The sequence below is a fragment of the Cervus elaphus genome, chromosome 8 (genome assembly GCF_910594005.1).
Source record: "Cervus elaphus chromosome 8, mCerEla1.1, whole genome shotgun sequence".
Taxonomy (NCBI): domain Eukaryota; kingdom Metazoa; phylum Chordata; class Mammalia; order Artiodactyla; family Cervidae; genus Cervus; species Cervus elaphus.
In genome coordinates this window covers 33,455,433-33,478,009 of record NC_057822.1, presented here as the reverse complement: position 1 = coordinate 33,478,009, position 22,577 = coordinate 33,455,433, and the positions used below count along the sequence as shown (strand labels likewise).

Below are 22,577 nucleotides of genomic sequence, written 5' to 3'. Positions count from 1 at the left end.
ATGAATGGGCCTAAGACGAAAACATGTCATGAACCAAGATCCGAAATCAAATAAGGAAAGAAAAAAATGTTTGTTGTAAATTTTGCTAAAAAACAGCAAAACTGGTTAACAGGGTTTGCCCCAAAATTGAATATACTAATTAGTTTTGAAATGAGTTGTCTAGAACTTGGCAGTTTTGCTCAAGTCTCACCTTGAATTTTCACATTTGCACACATTTAACACTCAAAACGAAACCTGGGTGTGGGAACTGTCCCACACCACATCCACCTCAATTCAGGTGATTTGTCCCAAGTTCAATGAAGCTCATGTGAACTGAAAACAAGGACTTTGGCAGAGCTCTGGCCTTACTTCTACTTCACAACAGACTTTTACATATCAAATAATAGTCTTGCTTCTACCGTGCTGGCAATAATAAAAACAACAGACTCACCCTATATACTAAGTACTTTTTTAAGGCTTTCCATTTGATAATCTAATTAATGCTTTCAACAACCCCCTGAGACAGGTGCAATTACCATTTCCATTTTACAGATGAGGAAACAAAGACCCAAAGATGTAATTTTCTTACTGTGCTTTAAAAAAAAATTGTAGTTGATTTACAATGTGTTTTGAATTGAAGTACAGTTCATTTACACTGTTTTAAATTGAAGTATAGTTGATTTACAATGAATTTAATTGAACCATTTTCTCAGTGTTTAGGTAGAACCTAAGTGGTGTGACTCCCTCCAGAGCAGGGCTCTTAGCCACTAGTTGAGTATTGACTTTGTACAAACAAGTTTGAAATATATTTAAGGTTTCCTTGAGAGAAGATCTGATACATTTTATGTATTATGGAGCTAATCTTCTCAATTATTTGCTTTTATGAATCTGAGTGCAACTCATCAAAATGTTTCTAGATATACATCGCTTGAAACACAAAACAAGTTCCCTAGTTAGTAATGTATTAATAGTATTGTGTGACATTCAACTAGGCTAAGAAAATATCAACTTCACTTATTAGAACAAATTTCATAAGCAGATATCTTTCTTGACCTTATTTTTGAAGTAATAACCATCATAAAATGTATTTATCCTTGCATTATTTCATTATCTCATCATATTGATAAGTCACAAAGATAGAACCATACAAGTGTTACCAACATTGCTATTTTGCCAAACAATCCACTCAAATTTCAAATTCCAGGCAGACATAGTCTGAGAGACCTAGATTAGGTCACATGTTTACATCCCCCAGAAGAGGGCAGGACACCTAAACTGACAGCCCCCCTGTGCCTTCAGCCAATGGGAGAGGATAGCTCTTGAAAGGAAAATGGAAGCTTTGTTAACTACAGGAGAAAAAGGGCCAGTATGATAAAGACAACACATGTCTTCTATTTTATTACAGATTTTCTCCATGTTGTAGAACATAAAAAGAAACTTCATTTATCTTAATTATATTCTTGACAACAGTGGGCAGGGCCCATACTTGAAATTACTCTTTCCATTTTCCCATCCTCTAGTCTCACTCAGCTTCATTGCATTTCTTTTTCCCCCTTCTTAATGTGTCCTTGTCTTCCTACGAGTCTCATTCCATACTTACCTATATAACCTTATAAAACCTGTTACTTTAGATTACTACCCATATAAGGATGGCTCCCACATCTTTATTGTCTACTGAGGTTTCTCTTAAGAGCTCGAGATCTATATATTTAACTTCCGTCTAGACAGTTTTACTTGGCTGTCTCTCACAGGTGCATAAAAGATAATGTGTTAAAAAACTGAAATCTCTATTTCCCTCCCCAAACTTTCTCTTATTTTCCTAATTTCCATCTCAGTGAAGAGCACTATCTACATGGTCATCCATACTAGAGACTTGTGGCAAATGCTAGATTTTTGCCCATTCATCCAGTCTCCTCCTCCCTCCCCAGACATACACTCATGGAGATACCAAATGTCTTAGATGCTACATTTATAGTTGCTCTCAGTGTTTTAAGTGTTCTGAATATTGATGGCTACTAAGCCTAACTCAACCAATCAGGAGACTGTTGCCATGGTCTACATGGTCCTGTCCTGACTCTTCTGATCTCCTGCCCACATTTCTAGCAATGAAATGTGAGCGTAATAATATTTTTCAGGATAAAGAATAAAATTCATACAATTCTTTGCTTAGCACAATAGGTCCTTCACTGCCCCTCTCTCTCAGGCCTCATCACCTTCCAATTTTTCTTGCCTTTACCAACCGGGCTCTAATTATACATAAGTACTTGGAGGTCCTTAACCCAACCATGCTCTTTTAGACTTCTGTTTCTTTATACATGCTGTTCCGTCCACATGAAACACCCCTTTCCATTTATTTAGCTTGCTCTTCTGCCTTTCAAAACTCCACTCAAACATAATTTTACCTAGAAATTCCTCTTGGACACCCACTGCGACGTAGATACCTGTCCTCTGTGCTCCATAATGCTTATCACTCAGCGCTGTAACTGCTGGTTGACTGGTCTGTTTCTTCTAAGAGTTGGTAAGTGACCTCCAGTAGGGACTGCATTTTATTTGACTCTCTCTTCAGATGATGTGAGACAAATAAGAATCACTGGATGTTTACTAAATAAACATCTTGAAATGCTGTAACTCATTCAAAACCAGTGAAAGAGCTTACTAGGAAGTTTATATGTTACCAACTATGCCTCCATCCTTGCAAGAAATTCCCTTTACCAAATAATCCAAAAACATAAACCTAAGAATATACATTCTTGCTTTAAACTTGGCCATCTTTTTGGTTCACACTTTCATTTTTGTCTTCAGGCAAGGAGGAAAAGCTAATTACATACTTCGCTTATTAAAGCTTTTTCTTCAAGCTGAGAAGACTTGAAAAATGAGCATAAAATAACTTTTAAATAAGATAATCTGCCATAAAATGCAATTCACTATTATCTTTACTTCTAAAACTGCAAGTCATTAATTTCCTCCTTTTTATCAAACTTGAGAACTTTTGATCCTCACTTGTAAATATATACTTTTCTTCTGCTGCTCCTCTTTATCTTTTCCTTGGCATGCTCACTCCTAGTCTCTCCTCACACTCCAGTCAGGCATCTATCCTACGTTCTACATCGATGATGCTGTTTTTCAGAAGACACAGATTTGACTACCCCAGTGAAATTTAAAAACTGGATTAGCATGTAAAACTCCATCTCTGCATCACAACCTACTATTTTAGTCTCATTTCCTACCATCCCTTGAACTCCAACTGTGTTCAGTATCCAGAAACTTGTTAATGTTCATTTATACCTCTAAGTCTTAGCTTATGACAACTTCTCATCCTGGGATGTATAGTTTTTGTGAATCTGATCTGTGTAATTTTTCTCATCCTTATGTATGCAGCAAAAACTTCATTTAAGAAACTTCCTTTGATTTCTCCAGAGTTAGGTGACTTTTGCATCTGTGTTTCAGGAGAAGTGTTTATACACCTTTATTAGAGCATTTGCTTCATTTTGCTTATCTTTTATGTATTTCCTATGAGATTATACAAAACTATGTCCATGTATCTTTATATTCTCAGAACATTCCACAGAGCTTGGCACACAGCAAGCCCATGATAAGTGTTTTCCTGAACTGAAGTGAAAGAAAGTCTCTTTGACTTTAGACTTCCTCACTAGAAGAAACCAACATGGGGAAGAACATGTTTTGGGAAAGAAAGGTTAGGACATATAACAATGCCAGTTATGAAAAAGAAGGAAGAGTCACTAATTTCAAAGAGCTAACGAGTGACCACAGTGATGGCACCCCCCATGTCTACAGCTAAAAGAAAAGGCAAGATAATAGACACAGTGTATAGAATAGTTAGACATTGTGGCTCTGGCAAAAACGAGACACATGCCAAGTCATGTATATGAGACAGGTTAATGATGATCACTAGTAGCATTTTTATCTATATTGTCTCTCTTATGCCAATTATCAACTCCTACCTCAGACATTACACATGTTAACAAAAGGAAGCAGAAGCTAAGGATAATCTCAACCTATTATTGCAACACATTTAGAAAAAGTGCAGCATGAAATAGCAGTAATATAAACTTATATGGTTTATATTGGATGGTTAAAACTCCATCCATCATTGAAGAACAAATATTTGGGTCTATAAATGATACCAAAACCTATGTGCCCCTCCCACACAGACACACACACTCCATCTTGCTTTATCCCCTGCCCTACCCAGTACCCGAGTGTCTTTCCAATTTTCCATACTCTTCCAGTTTCAAACCATCTGTAAAGGCATTTGCCTGTCAAAGGCTAAGCAATCTGGGGAATAGAGGTTGATGCTGAGGCTGCAACTGTTTAGAACTCTTTTTACCCCAGAATACATCTGTTAAAATTTTTTGGCACCACTTATTCTATAGCTGATTAATCTCTCAACAGACAGTTACATGCTGACTATAATTACTTATGTATACCTTACCTCCCTAGAAAAAATATACGGTCTTTAAGGAGGGATTCTATTTCATATACACGTGTTTGCAACACAGTTTCATAAATAACTGTTAATGGAAAATTAGTTCATAAAACTAATAATCCAGTCAAATATCAAAATCACAATGAAAGAACATTACACAGAAAAATTAGGAGTAGCGCCATAAGGTGTCTTAAGGAAACTCTGGCATGCCCCAAGCCTCCATCAGCTACTTTGCCTCAAGTCATCTCTAAAAGCAACAATTTGAACAGAAACAATGTGCTCAGTAAATGAAACTTCAAAGGTCTAAGTTAACGTCGTAAGTAACATAACTTTATAGGGGGTGCGATATTTATTATTTCTTAATATTTAATTACCTGAAATAGTAAAAATAACTATTTATTGGGCTTTTATTGCCCATACAATCACATTTAATTCTCACACCAAGACTATGAGTGACACAGACACACACCACACAGCAAGACCAGAGTTGTTGGGCTCCTAGGTCCACAAATTTCAACCTCAATGCTCTGGATCCTATGTTGCCATCATAAGCCCAGAAATGCAAGCTTACAATACCAAGTTTACAAAGACTTAAAACACAGGTTTTCAAAAATGTTAATTAACGATAATATAAAAACAAAAGGACTCATTCACAATAATGACAGAATTAATACTATAAACTACCTTCAATACAAAGAAAATTTTCAATTATTCAAGGTAACAAAATAATAACTAAAAAAATTTCTGATTCATCCAAAAATAATCACTAGCTGTCCAATAAACACAATTCCACAGTTCCACAATCTCCCATAAATAATCCTTGAGCTGTCTGTAAATACAAAAGAGATGCTTATATTTTAAAAGTGACTACAGGATTTCTCAACTGTACTAATTAATACTGACCAAATCTTTCCTAAATGAAAGATATGAATGTATCAATAAGTTATCATTTTTGTATATGCTTATATGAATAATAAAATCAATCAGTATAAAAATATAATTTGTAGGACCAAACAGATGCTCCAAATCTAAAGAATTAAAATTCATAACACTTTGTGAGGCTGATTGACTAACATTATTTTTTATTTTTTAGTTATAGAGAATTTTTTAAAGATTTTTTTGATGTGGGCCATTTTAAAAATCTTTATGAACTTGTTACAATATTTTTCTGCTTTCTGCTTTGTTTTTGGCCTAGAGAAATGTGGGATCTTAGCTCCCCAACCAGGGATTGACACTGCACCCCCTGTATTGGAAGGCAAAGTTCTAATCACTGGATCACCAGGGAAGTCTGTGGTAACAGAGAACGATTAATTGAATAAACCTGAGGGACTGCTTGCCTACTTGTTATTGTGTGTTGTGGAGGTCCAGATGTTTTGTTTGGGTTTTGATTTTTGTGGAGGGCAGTGGTACCTATTTTGGTCTAGACTGTTTGCCATACTTGTAGAAAGCAAAATCAGTAACTTCCAAGATAAACCACAAGACAAATTGGAGACATTTTCAATTATATCACTGATTACTTACCTAAGAGAAATGTAAATATAAGTAACCAACTACTTTTTTTAGAAAACCTATAGACTGACATGAAACCATCTTGATTTATTTGATGCAGCGGATGAAAAAGACCAAACAGTACTCGACTTTGGTATGCTCAAGGCCATCTGCCATTATGATATTAATTCACACACAGGCTATCAGAAATAAACTGGGTGTATCACAAAAACTCAATATAGCTTGGTTGCAAAGTGTCCTAAAGCTTAACTGACTTCAAGCCCTTAAGAAGAAAAGTCCATACAAAGTGAGTATGCTCTACAATTGCTCTGAAATAGAGTAAAACTTTACCTTCATGCTGAAGGGTAGACAGAACTGTCTAACCCACAATAAACGACAAAAGCAGCAGGGGAGAATGAAAGCGGTGAATGCCATGCTACCCACCATGGTGACTCATGACCTGCCCGGCAGCCTCCATGCTGACATTCTGGAGATAGTTGTGGCAGCGTTCCTTGTGTTCCTCCAGTGAACTGCGCTGCTTGTAGCTCCGTCCACAGTAGTTGCACTTGTGAGGTTTACCCACTGTGAAGAGAACCCAGGGTTAGACTGGTGTCAGGTCTCAATCCAAAGCAAAATTACCAGCTAACTTTTGATAGTCTGGAGGAAGCAGTTATATACTTTTCAGACTTAAATCTCTTCCTCCTCCACACTCCGATTTAGGTGATTAAAGATAATAAACTTCTACCAAGATTAAGCGACAGCCTTGGCTTAAAGGCAGAGTGTACCTTTGGTGACAGGGGAAATACTGAATCAAAATCGTGCTCTGACTGTCTCCTAGATCAGGAGAGGCTGATGATCAGTCTTCAAAGTATCAGACTCTTAACATTTACACAATTCTCAAAGCTTGACTCATTCAAAAGACAAATCATGAGTGTCCTAGATACATGATGAGAATTATTTTTATTTATTCGGGGTGGGGTGGTGGTGGTGGTTTAAGGATAGAGGATTTTACTGAGGGGAACTAAACTGCAACAACTCGAAATGTCATTGACTAATGAAAAGGTTATTCACCAGTACCAAGAAGACTAGAAAGAACTCAAAGGATGAGAAAAAGTACAGATAAAAGCAGAGTTTCTCTTTTCTTTCCACCTTGGTAATAACTATTCACACATGCAAAACTATGCAGTACAACAGTTTATTCTCCCACCACAGCACTGTTCTTATATTACCAAGAAAGTAGGTGCTTTAAGGTTATTAACAACAACCACTGAAGCCCTAACATGTTTAGCTATACGACGATAGTGATACTTAATTATGGATTTCACATTCAGGAAGTGAATTATTTTCTAATAGCCATATCTCATGATACTGGTAAATTACTTCGATGTTTACATTGAAGAAAAAAACTTTAAAAAATTTAAGAAGGAAAAAAAACACATTTAGGGAAAGAGGTGTGTTTTAATGTATGACTATTCACAAGGGTATCACAAAATACTTTGATTCTTCATTTTGAATGGATGCAGAAAAACCATAAAACACCAGGGGTTCTGCTGGCAGAGCCTTGGTAAAGCACACAGTGAATCAGGTGAGCTGCTCTCATTTGACTCCCTCAGGGTTCATTTTGTTTTGCCCAGAGAACAGACAGACAACTCTTTTTCATGGACCAAGAAAGCATCCCTAATTCCAGGTCCCTTACAAGCCCATGCTATGACACTGGTCATAAACAAACTGAAATACTTTAACAAGACAAGGTATTCACAGCTACATAAAATTTCATTACACTGATTTAAGAAACCAAACAAACCTTTAGATTGTATTTGAGGGGCATGTAAACTCATATCAGTTATTTCACAGTCACAATTTTTTCTAAACTGTCTCAAAAAACAAAACTATCTAAGGCAGGATTAGTCATCTCTAAAAATACCAGGCAAAATAACTTCTATTCATCAGAACCAAGAATTTCTGGGAAGTGAAAACCAGGTAGCTTTGTATATCATGAAGTGTTGTAGCACTGTGAGAGAGAGCATTAGGAAATACAAGAAATACTTCAGTCAAAAACATTAGCGTAAATGATATAAATATATTTATAGGTAATTGCATTCCAAGACATGTGGCTTGGGGCTACCTATGACAAAAATCTTTGATGAATTTGCTTTGAACAAGTCTATTGAGCAATTAATACTTAAGCGTATATACTGTATTTAACAGCCCACTATAAACTAGTTCCACCAGCTCTGTCTACCCCTTTGTAAGTCCTGTTGTATTGTGTCCTATGATACCTATGTTTTACTGTGAACATATCCTCCTATAATTTCTTCCTCTTATTTCTCTAAGCAACACGACACCTTTTTAACTTAATTAAAACATAGTTCCAGTCCACCGGCCTTGGCTGACATCTCTTTATAAATGCCCAACTCCCCAGATAAGGAAAAAGAGACAGTATACATTTTACCTCCTCATTGTAGAACTCTATCCCATCAGCTTCTCTTACTTGGTTATCAATTTGTTTTAAAACATCACTCTCTTTTTCATCCCATCCTTGTTCTCTGTGAGTGTATCAGGTATTTGAGTAAACTGCTCTCCATTTCCCCAAATCTTCATCTTCATTCCATTCCAGCAATCCACATATTAGGACACAGGCTGGACTTTCACATCTCGTGTAACTATTCTATATCCAAGAAATTTGTTGTGTAAATGCCCCACCTTATCCTTCTACTTCTCTCAGGTGACACATCTTTACAGAAAGCCTACCTTCTACCAACCCTGGGATGAGGCTGGAATGTAAAGTGGAGAGAAAATTGTCATGGTGCCTACCCTCATGCAAACAACAGTCTACCAAGGAAGAGAGACATTAAAGAAATATACAAGCAGTGCATTACAAATTGTAGATTCTATGGATCTAAAGAACAGTAAGCTAGTATAATATGGGTACCCTGATTTAGTTTGAGACAGTTGGCTGGGAAGGTCTGCCTGAGGTTGAACATTTAGGCTGATAGTTGAAGAAAAAACAGAAGTTAGATAATGGGGATGGGGCAGAGGGCAGAGGAGACACGGTGTTTCCGGGAACTGCCGTCATCTCTTTCTATTTACTCTCATGTTCTTAGCTCCTTCACAGTCTAGATTGTGTTCCTGCTACTCTTTTTTGAAAATTATTTTCAAACATCATCAACAGTCCCTGCCAAATCCAATGGCTCTGCTATTCCTGCAAGATCATTTCCTGTCAGTTCTTTGATATTTCTTTTTTCTTTCTTTCAGTTTTATGGAGATATAATTGACAGAAAATACTGTGTAAGTTTAAAGGGTACAGCAGAATGACCCAACTTACATACATCATGAAATGATTACAATAGGTTTAGTGGACATCCATATTTCCTAAAAATCAAGGTCATGAAAATATGGTTTATATTTACTCCCTATATATTTACATATAGGGAGTTTAACTGTATAATAGTTATCAACTCTATGAGTTAAAATGTATAACACAGGTATATACACAGAAAAGGACCACTCTTTTGCTACTTTTCTTTTTACAAATATTATTATTTACACAGTCTCACTATCTGAAACAGCTTCATTTAGTATTATTGAAACATTTTTTTTAAAAAGTCATCCATAGTCTCTGATGTGCTAAATCTGGTAGATTTTAATCATTCCTAAATCTTCCTAATTCTTTGAACTATCAAAATTTCATGAGTCTTGAATCTTCTGATTTTCTCTTCTGGCATCAGTTTTTGGGTCCTCACTCCCTGGCTTTTCAACCTTCTCCTGCCTAATAAGTATGTATGAACCTAGGGTTCTGCTCTTAGGACAGCAGTCTCCCACTTTCCCCTCTAGATTAAGCCTTCATTTCTATGAAATATCCAAATCAAGTCTTGAATAATTTCCCCCTTTTTGGAAGCTCTTATTTGTCACAGATATTTTAAAAGTGATCATGGTCATGGGAAGTTATGACCAAGGACATAGTTTCCCCTCTGTGCTCTCAAAGCACTCTGTCCACATTACTTTTCATAACTGCATTGTAATTATCCATTTGATCTCTGCTTCCTTTATCCAAACAACAAGCTCTGTCATGAGGACAGAGGTTGTGTTTTACTCAATTTGGAGTTATAGTGGCAGTACAATGGGAAGGAATCTGTCTGCCGATGCAGGAGACACTGGTTCAATCCCTGGGTCAGGAAGATCCCCTGGAGGAGGAAATGGCAACCCACTCCAGTATTCTTGCCTGGGAAATCCCATGGCCAGAGAAGTCTGGAGGGCTACAGCCCATGGGTCACAAAGAGACAGACATGACCGAGCACAGAAGCAGCAGCATTTCTTGTATTATTAAACATAAGAGGTGCTCAGTATGTATTTGCTGAAAGACTGCATTTTGAGTTCTTTCCTCCAAATACCTTTATAGCCTGACCTCATGCCTATTCATCTGAAATCTAAGATCCAACATATCCAACATTATCTTCTTCTATGAAATTACTTCTTTATTATGACTGGTCTTTTGTGCAAGAATTACCACTGTTTTAATAAACTGGACTCACGACAAGGAACCACTACTGTTGCCTCCTACCTCATTTCTCACATCCAAACTATTGTTCGTTTATCCCTCCCTTTTCACTCTCAGAACCAATATCTGAGTAAAAGTCTTCATTATCATGAACCTGAGTGAGCTTAATAAGAGTTCAAAGCAGGTGTTCTCTTCCCTCGCGTATTATTTTACTCCCCTCCTCAACAATGTTATTGAACAAAGTCCACATCCCTGCACCTGGAATCAGCATCCTGCTCTGGTCCCAAAGGAAACATTCCATCTTCCACCCAATTATCCAGCCAAGATTACCCTGTACCTTTACACTTCTGAGTCTTAGTTCTTTCTGGAATGGCTTCATACAACTTCTACTTCTTGAAATCCTACTCATTCTTTCAATCTCCCTAACCACGTTCTGTCCAAAAGCAATCTTTCTCACTAAAGAACTGTAACTGTACACACTTGGGGAACTTAAAACATTTTCTCTTGAGTTATCTGTGGTTACATTTGCCTCATGAACGCTGGTTTGTACTGCAGGGGCCCACTTATATGTGATTTTTTTTTTTCTGGATAAATATATACTAGAGTTCCACAGGTTTCCCTGGTGGGTCAGTGGTAAAGAATTTGCTACCAATGCAGGAGACGTAGGTTTGATCCCTGGGTCAGGAAGAAGGAAGGAAATGGCAACCTGGGGCAGGAAATGGCAACCCATTCCAGCAGTCTTCCCTGGGAAATCCCATGGACAGAGGAGTCTGGTGGGCTACAGTCCATGGGGTTGTTAAAGAGTCAGATATGACTGAGCAACTAAAGCAACAACAGTACCACACAATCTGAAGTGGGTTGAATCCACAAACATGGAACCTTGGATATGCAGGACTGATGTAAAGTGGATTTTCCACTGCAAGGGAGGCGGGGGTTGGTTCTCCTAACCCCTGTGTTGTTTAAGAATTGAGTTTCTTGAGAAATTGAAATAATGTCTTATATCTTTGTAACCTCAAAGAGTTTAGTAAGATGATTTGTTCAAGAGCAAGGACGAGTAAGTGGTATTTTCACGAATGACATCATTTCCTAACTCGTTAAATATTTTCCTCTCACTGGTTTTTGCTGCATCTTTTTCTAATTTTAAAAGCAATGCATCCACATAGAAAATTTTAAATTACCAAAAAATTATTCATAATTACATCATTTCCAGATAGGTATCTTTAACATTTTTATATTATCCTACTGTAATTTTTAAACATGCACAGATATATTATGTTATGAAACTGGGTTATTTTATACATGTATCATACAATCTGTTTATTTAACTGAAAAATACATCTTGAACATTTCCCCATGTCATAAAATAATATTTTTATTGCTGCCACTAGGTAACAAATTAGTCCCCAGATTCTAGAATTATGACATGTGGATTTAGTTTGCTTTAGCATCCTTAGTCCTTTTCTTATTTAATAATTATTTTTTTCCTTTTTACCATAGTTATTATGCCCATACTTAAGAAAATAAAGTAGTTCTACAAGGCACTTAATAAGTCTTTCTCTCACCCCACCCCCATCTAATAACAATCTATTTCTTTGTCTTCTCTCTTTAGAATTTCTATTAATTTGATATTAGACCTTTTAGACTGATTCTTGAAATATCTTTCCCCTTTGTGTTAACTATCATTTTAACATTTTAATAAAAAAAAAAATCCTCCATTTTCCTTTGAATTTTACTGGGAAGCATTTTCTGGCTAAATGAATGTCTATGAGCTCTTTCCTTTTTCTTAAAAATAGTATTGTTTTCTTCATGGATATAACATTTATCTGAGCAAAATATTTTCATTTAAAAAAGTTCTTCTTTATATTGTCTATTTTCTCTGGCTTTTTTTCTTTTTATATGGGTATCTGTATTTGAGGCTTTCCTTACGTGTCTTGTGCCTGAATGTTTATTGTCCATTCACATTTAATAGCGAGGCACAAAAAAAGCTAACTGGAAGTCCAGGAGACACAGGTGAGGTTTGTGAACTATTATAGACTGACCAAGTAACAAAGCAATTTTTTTATTGTCAGACCCCTTAAAATAATGTATTTTCTTAAAAAAATGTCTTTTCTCTAGAACCCTTCAATTCCCTTTGAGAAGATGCCTCCAATTTCCAGCCCCTGAGGTGCATGGGGGTGGGTGTTGGAGAATAGGGGCAATAAGAAGCTAGATAGTATTTCGGAAGTAAGTCAAGATGTGGGGCCAAGAACCTAAATGTACAATTGCAGTCTTTTACATAATCTCCCTGCTTTGAGTTTGCTTTACCCCTGTGCTTAGTACTGAGTCACTTAGTCGTGTCCAATTCTTTGTGATCCCATGGACTATAGCCCACCAGGCTCCTCCGTCCACGGGGATTCTCCAGGCCAGAATACTGGAGTGGGTTACATGCCCTCCTCCAGGGGAATCTTCCCAACTCAGGATCAAACCCAGGTCTCCTGCATTGCAGGCAGATTCTTTACCATCTGAGCCGCCAGGGAAGCCCAAGAATACTGGAGTGGGCAAGCTATCCCTTCCCCAGGGGAACTTCCTGACCCCAGAATCGAACCTGGGTCTCCTGCATTACTGGTGGATTCTTTACCAGCTGAGCTACCAGGGAAGAATTTTTCCTTACTTTCTACTTTTCCTGGAGTCCCTAAGATAGAACCTTTCCAATTCAATATCTCCAAAAAATAAATGCTATTTTCTTACAGTTGGTTGAATATAGTGAGAGAGAGTGGCTCTGTGCCCCGTTTTGTACTCAGATTTTGAAATCCTTTTATATTTAATCCAGAGTTTCATCCCTACCATTAACAGTCCTGTTTCTTCAAAGTTCAGAGATTTTTCAGGATTCTCTAGCATCAGATGGCTTTGCTACTCATCTTTTATTCCCTTCTATAATCACTCAGAGTTCCAGAGCTTCTGGAACTCCCTCGGTCTTCTTTCCAGCTCCCCCTTGGCTGCTATTCAATCCTTTCCACTGTCTTTGATCTTATGGGTTTATACCTCAGTAAATATCTACTGTGATATCAGTAGAGCTTAAAGACTAGAGACAGATGCAGCTTTCTATTTCATCATGTTTAGACAGCAACAGACAACATCACCTTTAATTCTGGAATCCTATGGCTCTGGAAGAAAGTGCCAGAACTCTCTATTTTGATAAACAGAAGCATGACATGATAGTAACGCTTAGCCTCCAAAAAGTAATCACGTATTTATAAGACAAAGGAATGTGTGGAAATGTAAAACTGCTTCCTCTATTTTATTCTAATCTGCTATTTATTTAACTGTCTGTTATAAAACAAGATTCCCTACCCATATTCAAATATTATCATTTGCAATGATTCTCAAAGTATGAACTGCATGCTGCCTTATATTAGAATGACCAGGACTGCTCTTAAAATGCAGATGTTTGGGTACCATTCAGTTCAGTTCAGGCACTCAGTCGTGTCCAACTCTTTGCGACCCCATGAACCACAGCACTCCAGGCCTCCCTGTCCATCACCAACTACCGGAGTCCACCCAAACTCATGTCCATTGAGTCAGTGATGCCATCCAACCATCTCATCCTCTGTCGTCCCCTTCTCCTCCTGCCCTCAATCTTTCCCAGCATCAGGGTCTTTTCCAATGAGTCAACTCTTCGCATCAGGTGGCCAAAGTACTGGAGCTTCAGCTTCAACATCAGTCCTTCCAATGAACACCCAGGACTGATCTCCTTTAGGATGGACTGGTTGCATCTCCTTGCAGTCCAAGGGACTCTCAAGAGTCTTCTCCAACACCACATTTCAAAAGCATTGATTCTTCGGTGTTCAACTTTCTTTATAGTCTAACTCTCACATCCATACATGATTACTGGAAAAACCATAGCCTTGACTAGATGGACCTTTGTTGACAAAGTAATGTCTCTGCTTTTTAATATGCTATATAGGTTGGTCATAACTTTCCTTCCAAGGAGTAGGCATCTTTTAATTTCATGGCTTCAATCACCATCTGCAGTGATTTTGGAGCCCCCAAAATAAAGTCAGTCACTGTTTCCACTGTTTCCCCATCTATTTGCCATGAAGTGATGGGACCAGATGCCATGATCTTAGTTTTCTGAATGTTGAGCTTTAAGCCAACTTTTTCACTCTCCTCTTTCATGTTCATCAAGAGGCTCTTTAGTTCTTCTTCACTCTCTGCCAAAAGGGTGGTGTCATCTACATATCTGAGGTTACGGATATTTCTCTCCGCAATCTTGATTCCAGCTTGTGCTTCTTCCAGCCCAGCATTTTTCATGATGTACTCTGCATATAGGTTAAATAAGCAGGGTGACAATATACAGCCTTGATATACTCCTTTTCCTATTTGGAACCAGTCTGTTGTCCCATGTCCAGTTCTAACTGTTGCTTCCTGACCTGCATACAGGTTTCTCAAGAGGCAGGTCAGGTGGTCTGGTATTCCCATCTCTTTCAGAATTTTCCACACTTTATTATGATCCACATGGTCAAAGGCTTTGACACAGTCAATAAAGCAGAAATAGATGTTTCTGGGACTCTCTCGCTTTTTCAAAGATCCATCGGATATTGGCAATTTGATCTCTGGTTCCTCTGCCTTTTCTATGCTGGACCTAGAATTTATGGGAGTCCTCTGAAATGCCCATGCTTAAGAAGTTTGTCAGGTGGTTGCCTACATACTGAAGTTAAAAAACAATGGTCTGTAGAAACTCATAAATCATCATGTTCTCTAGGTCTGATACTGAGTTAAAATTTCTTAAAGTGAATACTAGTCTTGACTCTAACATAACGATTGTAATTATATTAATAAGGGAATTGAGATTAATTTTGCTATATAAGAAATTTTGGAATTAAAATTTGAAAGTCTATGAATGAAGCATCATTTTATTACTGGTAATAATATTTAAAAAGTGTTAATTTTGATAATGGGAGTTTACCACTGTATGTTTATAACATCTTTTGAGAGCAATTATCTAGTTTAAACTTTGTATCAGTTTGACTTCAAACTGATGCGTGTCTGAATTTTAAAAATCAGGTGGAAAAACTTACATTGACCAATTTCTCTTAGACTGCTGGTCATGCTGCTGAAGTCTTTTAAGAGGATTATATAGTGTTATTTCACATAAAGAACAGCATAGAAATTAATCATCTCTATTAGTAAAAGATAAATGATTTGTCAGGGTATTGATTGTGGGAGACTATTACTTTAAGTACACAATTCAAGGAGGCTGGAAGTTTATGTTGTATAACCATCACCACAATTAAAATATTTTCATTTCCATCACCCCAAAAAAACTCCCTTTCCCACAGTTGGCTCTTGGCAACCACTGATCTGCTTCTGTCAGTACAATTTTGCCTTTTTTAGGATTTCATATAAACTGAATCATGCAGTATGTAGTCTTTTTTTTTTAACTCTGCATAATTGAAATTTGAAATTCTGAATTTTGAAATTCAACAATGCTGCTGAAAATATTGGTAGTTTATTACTTTTTATTTCATCATATGAATATACCATAGTTCATCCGTTTACTAGTTTGGGTGCTTTCTGGTCTATCAGTTCAGTTCAGTCGCTCAGTCGTGTCCGACTCTTTGCGACCCCATGAACCGCAGCACTCCAGGCCTCCCTGTCCATCACCAACTGTCAGAGTCTACCCAAACCCATGTCCATTGAGTTGGTGTTGCCATCCAACCATCTCATTCTCTATCATCCCCTTCTCCTCTTGCCCTCAATCTTTCCCAGCATCAGGGTCTTTTCCAATGAGTCAGCTGTTCGCATCAAGTGGCCAAAGTACTGGAGCTTCAGCTTCAACATCAGTCCTTCCAATGCATACTCAGGACTGATCTCCTTTAGGATGGACTGGTTGGATCTCCTTGCAGTCCAAGGGACTCTCAAGAGTCTTCTCCAACACCACAGTTCAAAAGCATCAATTCTTCAGTGCTCAGCTTTCTTTATAGCTCAGCTTTCTTTATAGTCTAACTCTCACATCCATACATGACCACTGGAAAAACCATAGCCTTGACTAGATGGACCTTTGTTGGCAAAGTAATGTCTCTGCTTTTTAATATGCTGTCTAGGTTGGTCAAAACTTTCCTTCCAAGGAGTAAGTGTCTTTTAATTTCATGGCTACAATCACCATCTGTAGTGATTTTGGAGCACACAAAAATAAAGTCAGCCACTGTTTAACCATCTATTTGCCATTCTGGTCTATGGTTACTAGGAATAAAGCTTCTGCAAACATCTGCAGGCAAGTCTTTGTGTACGTGCATGTTTTCATTTCTCTTGGTTAAAACCTAAAAATGGGATTCCTGGGTCATATGACAAGTACCTGATTCACTTTCTAAGAAACAGCTTAACTGTTTCTCAAAACAGCCGTATCACTGAGCATTTTCATTATAAACTTATTCATAATATACCTGCATTATAGTTCACTACCGATGTAGGAGCTTTAGCAATGTGCTGTTTTCATTTTAGATGATGGTAAATTGAAAGTTCATTCTTTGTACTGGTTAACCTTGGCTAGAGGTTTACTCATTTTATCGACCTTTTCACAGAATCAGCCTTTGATTTCATTGATTTTCTCTATTTGTTCTTGTTTTCATTATTATTTCCTTTCTTAATATACTCTAGACTTATTTTACTCCTCTTTCATAACCTCTAAAGAAGCAAGTTTAATTGGTTTGAGACCTTTCCTCTTTTTTAATACAAGGACTTAATTCTATATGTGCTCCTCCAAGCACCACTTCTATTCTCTTCATGTTCACGTTTCCTTTATATTTCTGAACATAAGTAGCATATTTATTATAGCCGTTTTATCAACCCTATCTTTTAGTCCCACAATTTGGTCATTTCTGGATCTCTTTCAACTGACTGATTTTACTACTGACTGTGGGTAATAATTTCCACCTTATTTGCATATCTCTTCATTTTTTAATGGTAATGGACATTGTAAATTTTATATTAGTAGGTTCTAGATTTTGCTGCCTTTCTTTAAAGTATGGTTTACTTGTTCTGCCATGAAGTTACATTACTTGGATTCAGTTAGATCCTTCTGGTACTTGCTTTTATATCTTAAGAACTCTTTCATCTCTAGGCTAATGTAGCCTCAGGACTATGGCAGTACCCTTCTGAGGACTTAACTCAATGCCCTGCACATGACCAAGTCTTTCCACATCGGCTGCTGAGATGAACTCCTTTCCAGCTCTGCAAGAGCTCCATGAATTGTTTGGCCTTCCGTTTTCTGGTGTTTCTTTCCCCAGCTGCAGGAAGTTTCCTAATACATATAGGTAGATCACTATTTAACCAAAGACTAAAAGAAGGCCCTCTGAAAAACTTTTTTTTTATCCTGTGCCGTTTCCCCCATCTGATACTCTGCCTTGATGTCTAAGTACAGAGGTCTCCCTGAACTCTGATCTCTGTCTCCTCACGGTGAGACTGCCTAGCTCTATTGGGTTTACAGATCCTGCACTGTGGCCTAGAAACTGCTTCTAGGAAGTAAGCTGGGGTCATCATAGCCCTCACTACCTTTGTTCTCAATGTCTAAAAGTCATATAATATATTTTGTCTGGTATTCCAGTTGTTCAAAGCAGGAGGGTAAATCTGACCCCTAATCCTTATCATGATTGGAAGCAAAATTTATATTAGTGTGTGGTGTGTTTAGTCGCTAAGTCATGTCTGACTCTTTTGTGATTCCATGGACTCTGGCCCGCCAGGCTCCTCTGTCCATGGGATTTTCCAGGCAAAGACACTGGAATGGGTTGCCATTTCCTTCTCCAGATTTATATTAGCAATTAGGTTAAATACAAAGAAATTAAATACCAGTAACTTTGTAAGTTTTACTGTGACTACACTTCAGGTAACTGAAATAAAGTTTCTTATAAATGTAATTCTAAGAATATGTTATAAAACCAAGTGTCCTAAAGCACAGAGGAAAGCAGGGTTAGTGTTCCAACAATCTCAAAAGTTAACATATAGTCTCTTCTTTGACATATTGTCCCTCACAGAAATCCTACACTAATCAAAAAAGAAAGAGTTATCACTATAATCTGTCAGAGATATATAGACTACTGACCTGAACAAGAAATTACAAATTAAAGAAGCAGTAAAGAGAATTTGGGGCTTCCCCTGTGGCTCAGTGGTAAAGAATCCACCTGCCAAGGCAGGAGACACAGGTTCAATCCCTGGGTCAGGAAGAACCCATGGAGAAGGAAACAATAACCCACTCCAGTATTCTTGCCTGGGAAATCCCACGGACAGAGGAGCCTGGCCAGGCTACAGACCACGAGGTTGCAAGAGTCGGACATGACTTTGTGATTAAACAACAATAACAACAAAAGAGAACTTGATCATTCTGACAACTATTCAATTAAAAAAAATTTGCTAGTATTTTCTCCATCTGTCATTATGAGAAACTAGAAATAAGAAATATTGTACCTATACTCCTAAGAATCCCATATACCTACCCAAAAGAAAGAGCAAATCAAATAGCCATAAAGAATTGGGAAGTAGAAATGTTTACCATAAATTCATAGAGTGTTATGAAGTTACATAGCACAACCAAGTCTTGTTCACTTATATTTTCTTGAAATATGTCACTTCAAGAGTAATCCTAGTGAAACCTATAAGAAAAATTACAATAGCACTAATTCAAGTGGTAAATGTTTTATTCTTTACATAGATGTGTGTCTGTTTACACATACAGAAACATGCTAAGAAACACATCTATATACAGAAAATATATTTACCATTTGTCATCAAATACATAAAATCAGTAACAGAGCACTATGCACATATCACATTCATTTTCCCTTAATAAAATTAAATATAGCCATTTCCTATAAATAAATGCTCAAAATAAATTTGATATGTTTTTCTTGGTCATTTCTTGTGCTTAGTTGCTCAGTCATGTCCGACTCTTTGTGACCCCATGGACTGTAGCTCACCAGGCTCCTCTGTCCATGGGGATTCTCCAGGCAAGAATACTGGAAAGGGTTGCCATGCCCTCCTTCAGGGCATCTTCTCAACCCCATGGATCGAACCCAGGTCTCCCATATTGCAAGCAAATTCTTTACCGTCTGAGCCACCAGGGAAGATGAGTATTTCTTACAGAATTATAAAGTACTCTAAAGAAAGATAAGCCCTCAAATATGGCAAAATTGTAATTAATTTTTTTTTCTGTTTTTAGTACCCATAAGTTATACTTGACTGATGGAGGGCATGACAACCCACTCCAGTATTCTTGCCTGGAGAATTCCATAGACAGAGGAGCCTAGTGGGCTACAGTCCATAGGGTCGCAAAGAGTTGGACACAACTGAAGCCACTTAGCACACACACACAAGTTATACCTGACCTGAATTAGTGGTCAGTTTTACTGTATGAACCTTGAATATAAACAATTTTAATGTTCTTGATCCCTTCTGCTATAATGCTGCTGCTTCAAAAAAGAGTTTACCAATTCATATTCAGTCTAGTAGTATATAAGAGAACCATTTCACCGTATTCTCAACAATGAGTACTCTCATTAAAATAACAAATTCTCCATTAATGTGCTACCTTGTGACCCTTGAGTTATAGCAAGGTACTCCTGGGACCTAGAAGCACATTCTTAGGCAGGATTGTTAAAGCAAGATAGGCACAGGATATTTTAAATTTTGAGGGAAAATAATAATACTCAGCCAACTGATTGGAATAATTGGAATAATAACAGCCGACTCATTGGAAGAAACGCTGATGCTGGGGAAGATTGAAGGCAAAAGGAGAAGAGGGTGGCAGCAGACAAGATGATTGGATAGCATCACTGATTCCTTGGACACAAACTTGAGCAAACTCTGGGAGATAGTGAGGGACAAGGGGGCCTGGTGTGCTGCAGTCCATAGGGTGTAAAGAGTCGGACACAACTTAGCAACTGAACAACGAAAATGGAAGTTAATTATGCAATAGCTGGGCATTTCATAGGGATTAATGACTAACAAGGAGTGGATGGCCCAAGGTACAGCCTACATCCACTGGCCATTAATTCCCAGAAAATTCCCAGCATCAAATTCATTATTGCTATTATGAACTGAAAATGGAAAAGAAATATAGGCATACGGATTTTTTTAAGGGTGATGCAGTTTTAATTAATATGTACAAGGCATTCATGGAGAACTTAATTTCTGTACACTATCCAATCACATCACTGTTCTCATCTCTCACAATTCCAAAAAGGCAGACACAACTTAGCGACTGAACAACAACAAATAATACTCAACACCCCTCAGGTGCCACGTGAATTACTTGCTCATGGTTTCAACATGACATCATATTACATTTCTCTCATTGACATCATCTTTGTGAAGCTAGGTTTCAGCAGTTGCTGCAAGACAAGGCAAGTACCCTGCGAAAATCAGTGTGGAACAGGAAATGAGAGAGATCGTGTTGAACCCAATTCCCAAAATGGGGAAGTTGTGCAGTTCCCAACAAGATGTGCAATCCCATTAGTAACCCCGACTGTCAGAAGAATGAAACGAAAACATTTTGTCTTTCAGTTTAGTCATTCAGTCATGCCCGACTCTTTGCAACCCCATGAACAATAGACCGCCAGGTTCCTCTGTCCATGGGATTCTCTAGGCAAGAATACTGGAGTAGTTAGCCATTCTGTTCTTCAAGGGATCATCCCAATCTAGGGACCAAACCCGGGTCTCCCTCATTGCCGGTAGATTCTTTACTGTCAGCCATCAGGGAAGCCCCAGCTTCCTCAATTTAGGTATACTATTTTTCAAATGGCTATTAAGTGGTTGGGACAGAAATACTTGAGTCGTTTTGAACTTGACTACGTAATAAAAGAAACTGTTAGATATATGTATTTTAGGCCTAAAGGTACTGGAAAATCTTACTGAGACACCAAGGGTGCTGTGAACCAAGAAAGTTTTGGGAATCTCTGTGCTAAACAACTTCAATATAATTATATTTCTTTTTAACTTGCATTAGTGAAACTGAACATTAAACAACAAAAAACACTCATTTGTATGCCATTCTTTCAAATTATCTATTCAATACCTTTACTTATTTATCAATTACATTATTATTGTTATTGTCTTTCTCATTGATTTGTTCAATCTCTGTATCTATTAAGGCTAATAAACCTTTGACTTACTTCTTACAAATACTTACTTTAGAAAGTATAAATTCTTTATAAATACTTACTTATAAATACTTATAAACTTTTGATGTTTAGATGTTTTTCATTTTTATGAGTTGCAACTGTTAGTAATTTTCCTCTGTGTGATTTATTTCACTGTTTCAAAATTCTGCCTGATACAGAATTTTTGAGAAATATCTAAAACTATTTTTCTAAATCTTTAGAAATCTTAATGACTCTAGATTTTTCATGGATTAAGGAGAAAAATAATATTTTAGAAAGAAAACAAATTCCTATCTGAAAGTCAGCTATCTTCCAGAGAGAACCTGTTATGTTAAATCATTTCAGTATAATTAGGTTCCCATAAAAAATTATTACAGTAAAATAATGTTTATGCCTGAAGGCAGAGTTTATCAATGACAAGGAAGGAGAATGTTAAATATTCAAATATGTTCATGAATTAGTACAATTAGGTGGACTCCATAGAAATCCCCAATGTATATATGAGGATACAAGGTTCTTTTAGGTGATTAGGTTCAGTAACCACCAAATAAAATCTGTTTAACACAATGTTTTTCCCAAATTATTTTTAATATAAAAGTATTTTGTAATACTTTTAATATAATAACAACTATTAATTTCCCAAGTAACTATTTTTCTATGGACGTATTTTGAGCACCACTGCACAATGATAATAAAATAGGCCCACACTGCCAGAATTAATGTATTTTATTGTTTGTTCTTTTATAGGATTTGCCAAGTATTTGACAAGGACATATAATTCTTTTATCATTCATTAAACACACATTTATTGAGAGTCTTCAAGTGCAGTGGGTATAACCCTGAATAAGACAGACGTTAGCCTTGATTTCACAGAGCTGACATTCCTTAACCATTCAAATATTTCCATTTGCTTTATAATGTAGTATGATTAATTTTCAAATTAAATTAAAACCTTAGTATAAGGACACAAACACCATGGAAAATAGTATGTAAGTGTGGATGAGTCTTTTAAATGAAAACTATCACAGATAATTGA

General features: G+C 37.1%; 1 protein-coding gene across 12 annotated transcripts in view; it reads right to left on the bottom strand.

Annotated features, from left to right (window-relative positions):
- Positions 1-22,577, bottom strand: part of IKZF2 (IKAROS family zinc finger 2) — a 174,415-nt gene that overhangs the window by 16,837 nt on the left and 135,001 nt on the right. For all 12 annotated transcript variants that reach the window (XM_043910148.1, XM_043910149.1, XM_043910147.1 and 9 more), the window contains one exon: positions 6,359-6,496. In XM_043910148.1, coding sequence (XP_043766083.1) covers positions 6,359-6,496 — 138 coding nt within the window. The remainder of the gene's footprint in view (positions 1-6,358; positions 6,497-22,577) is intronic.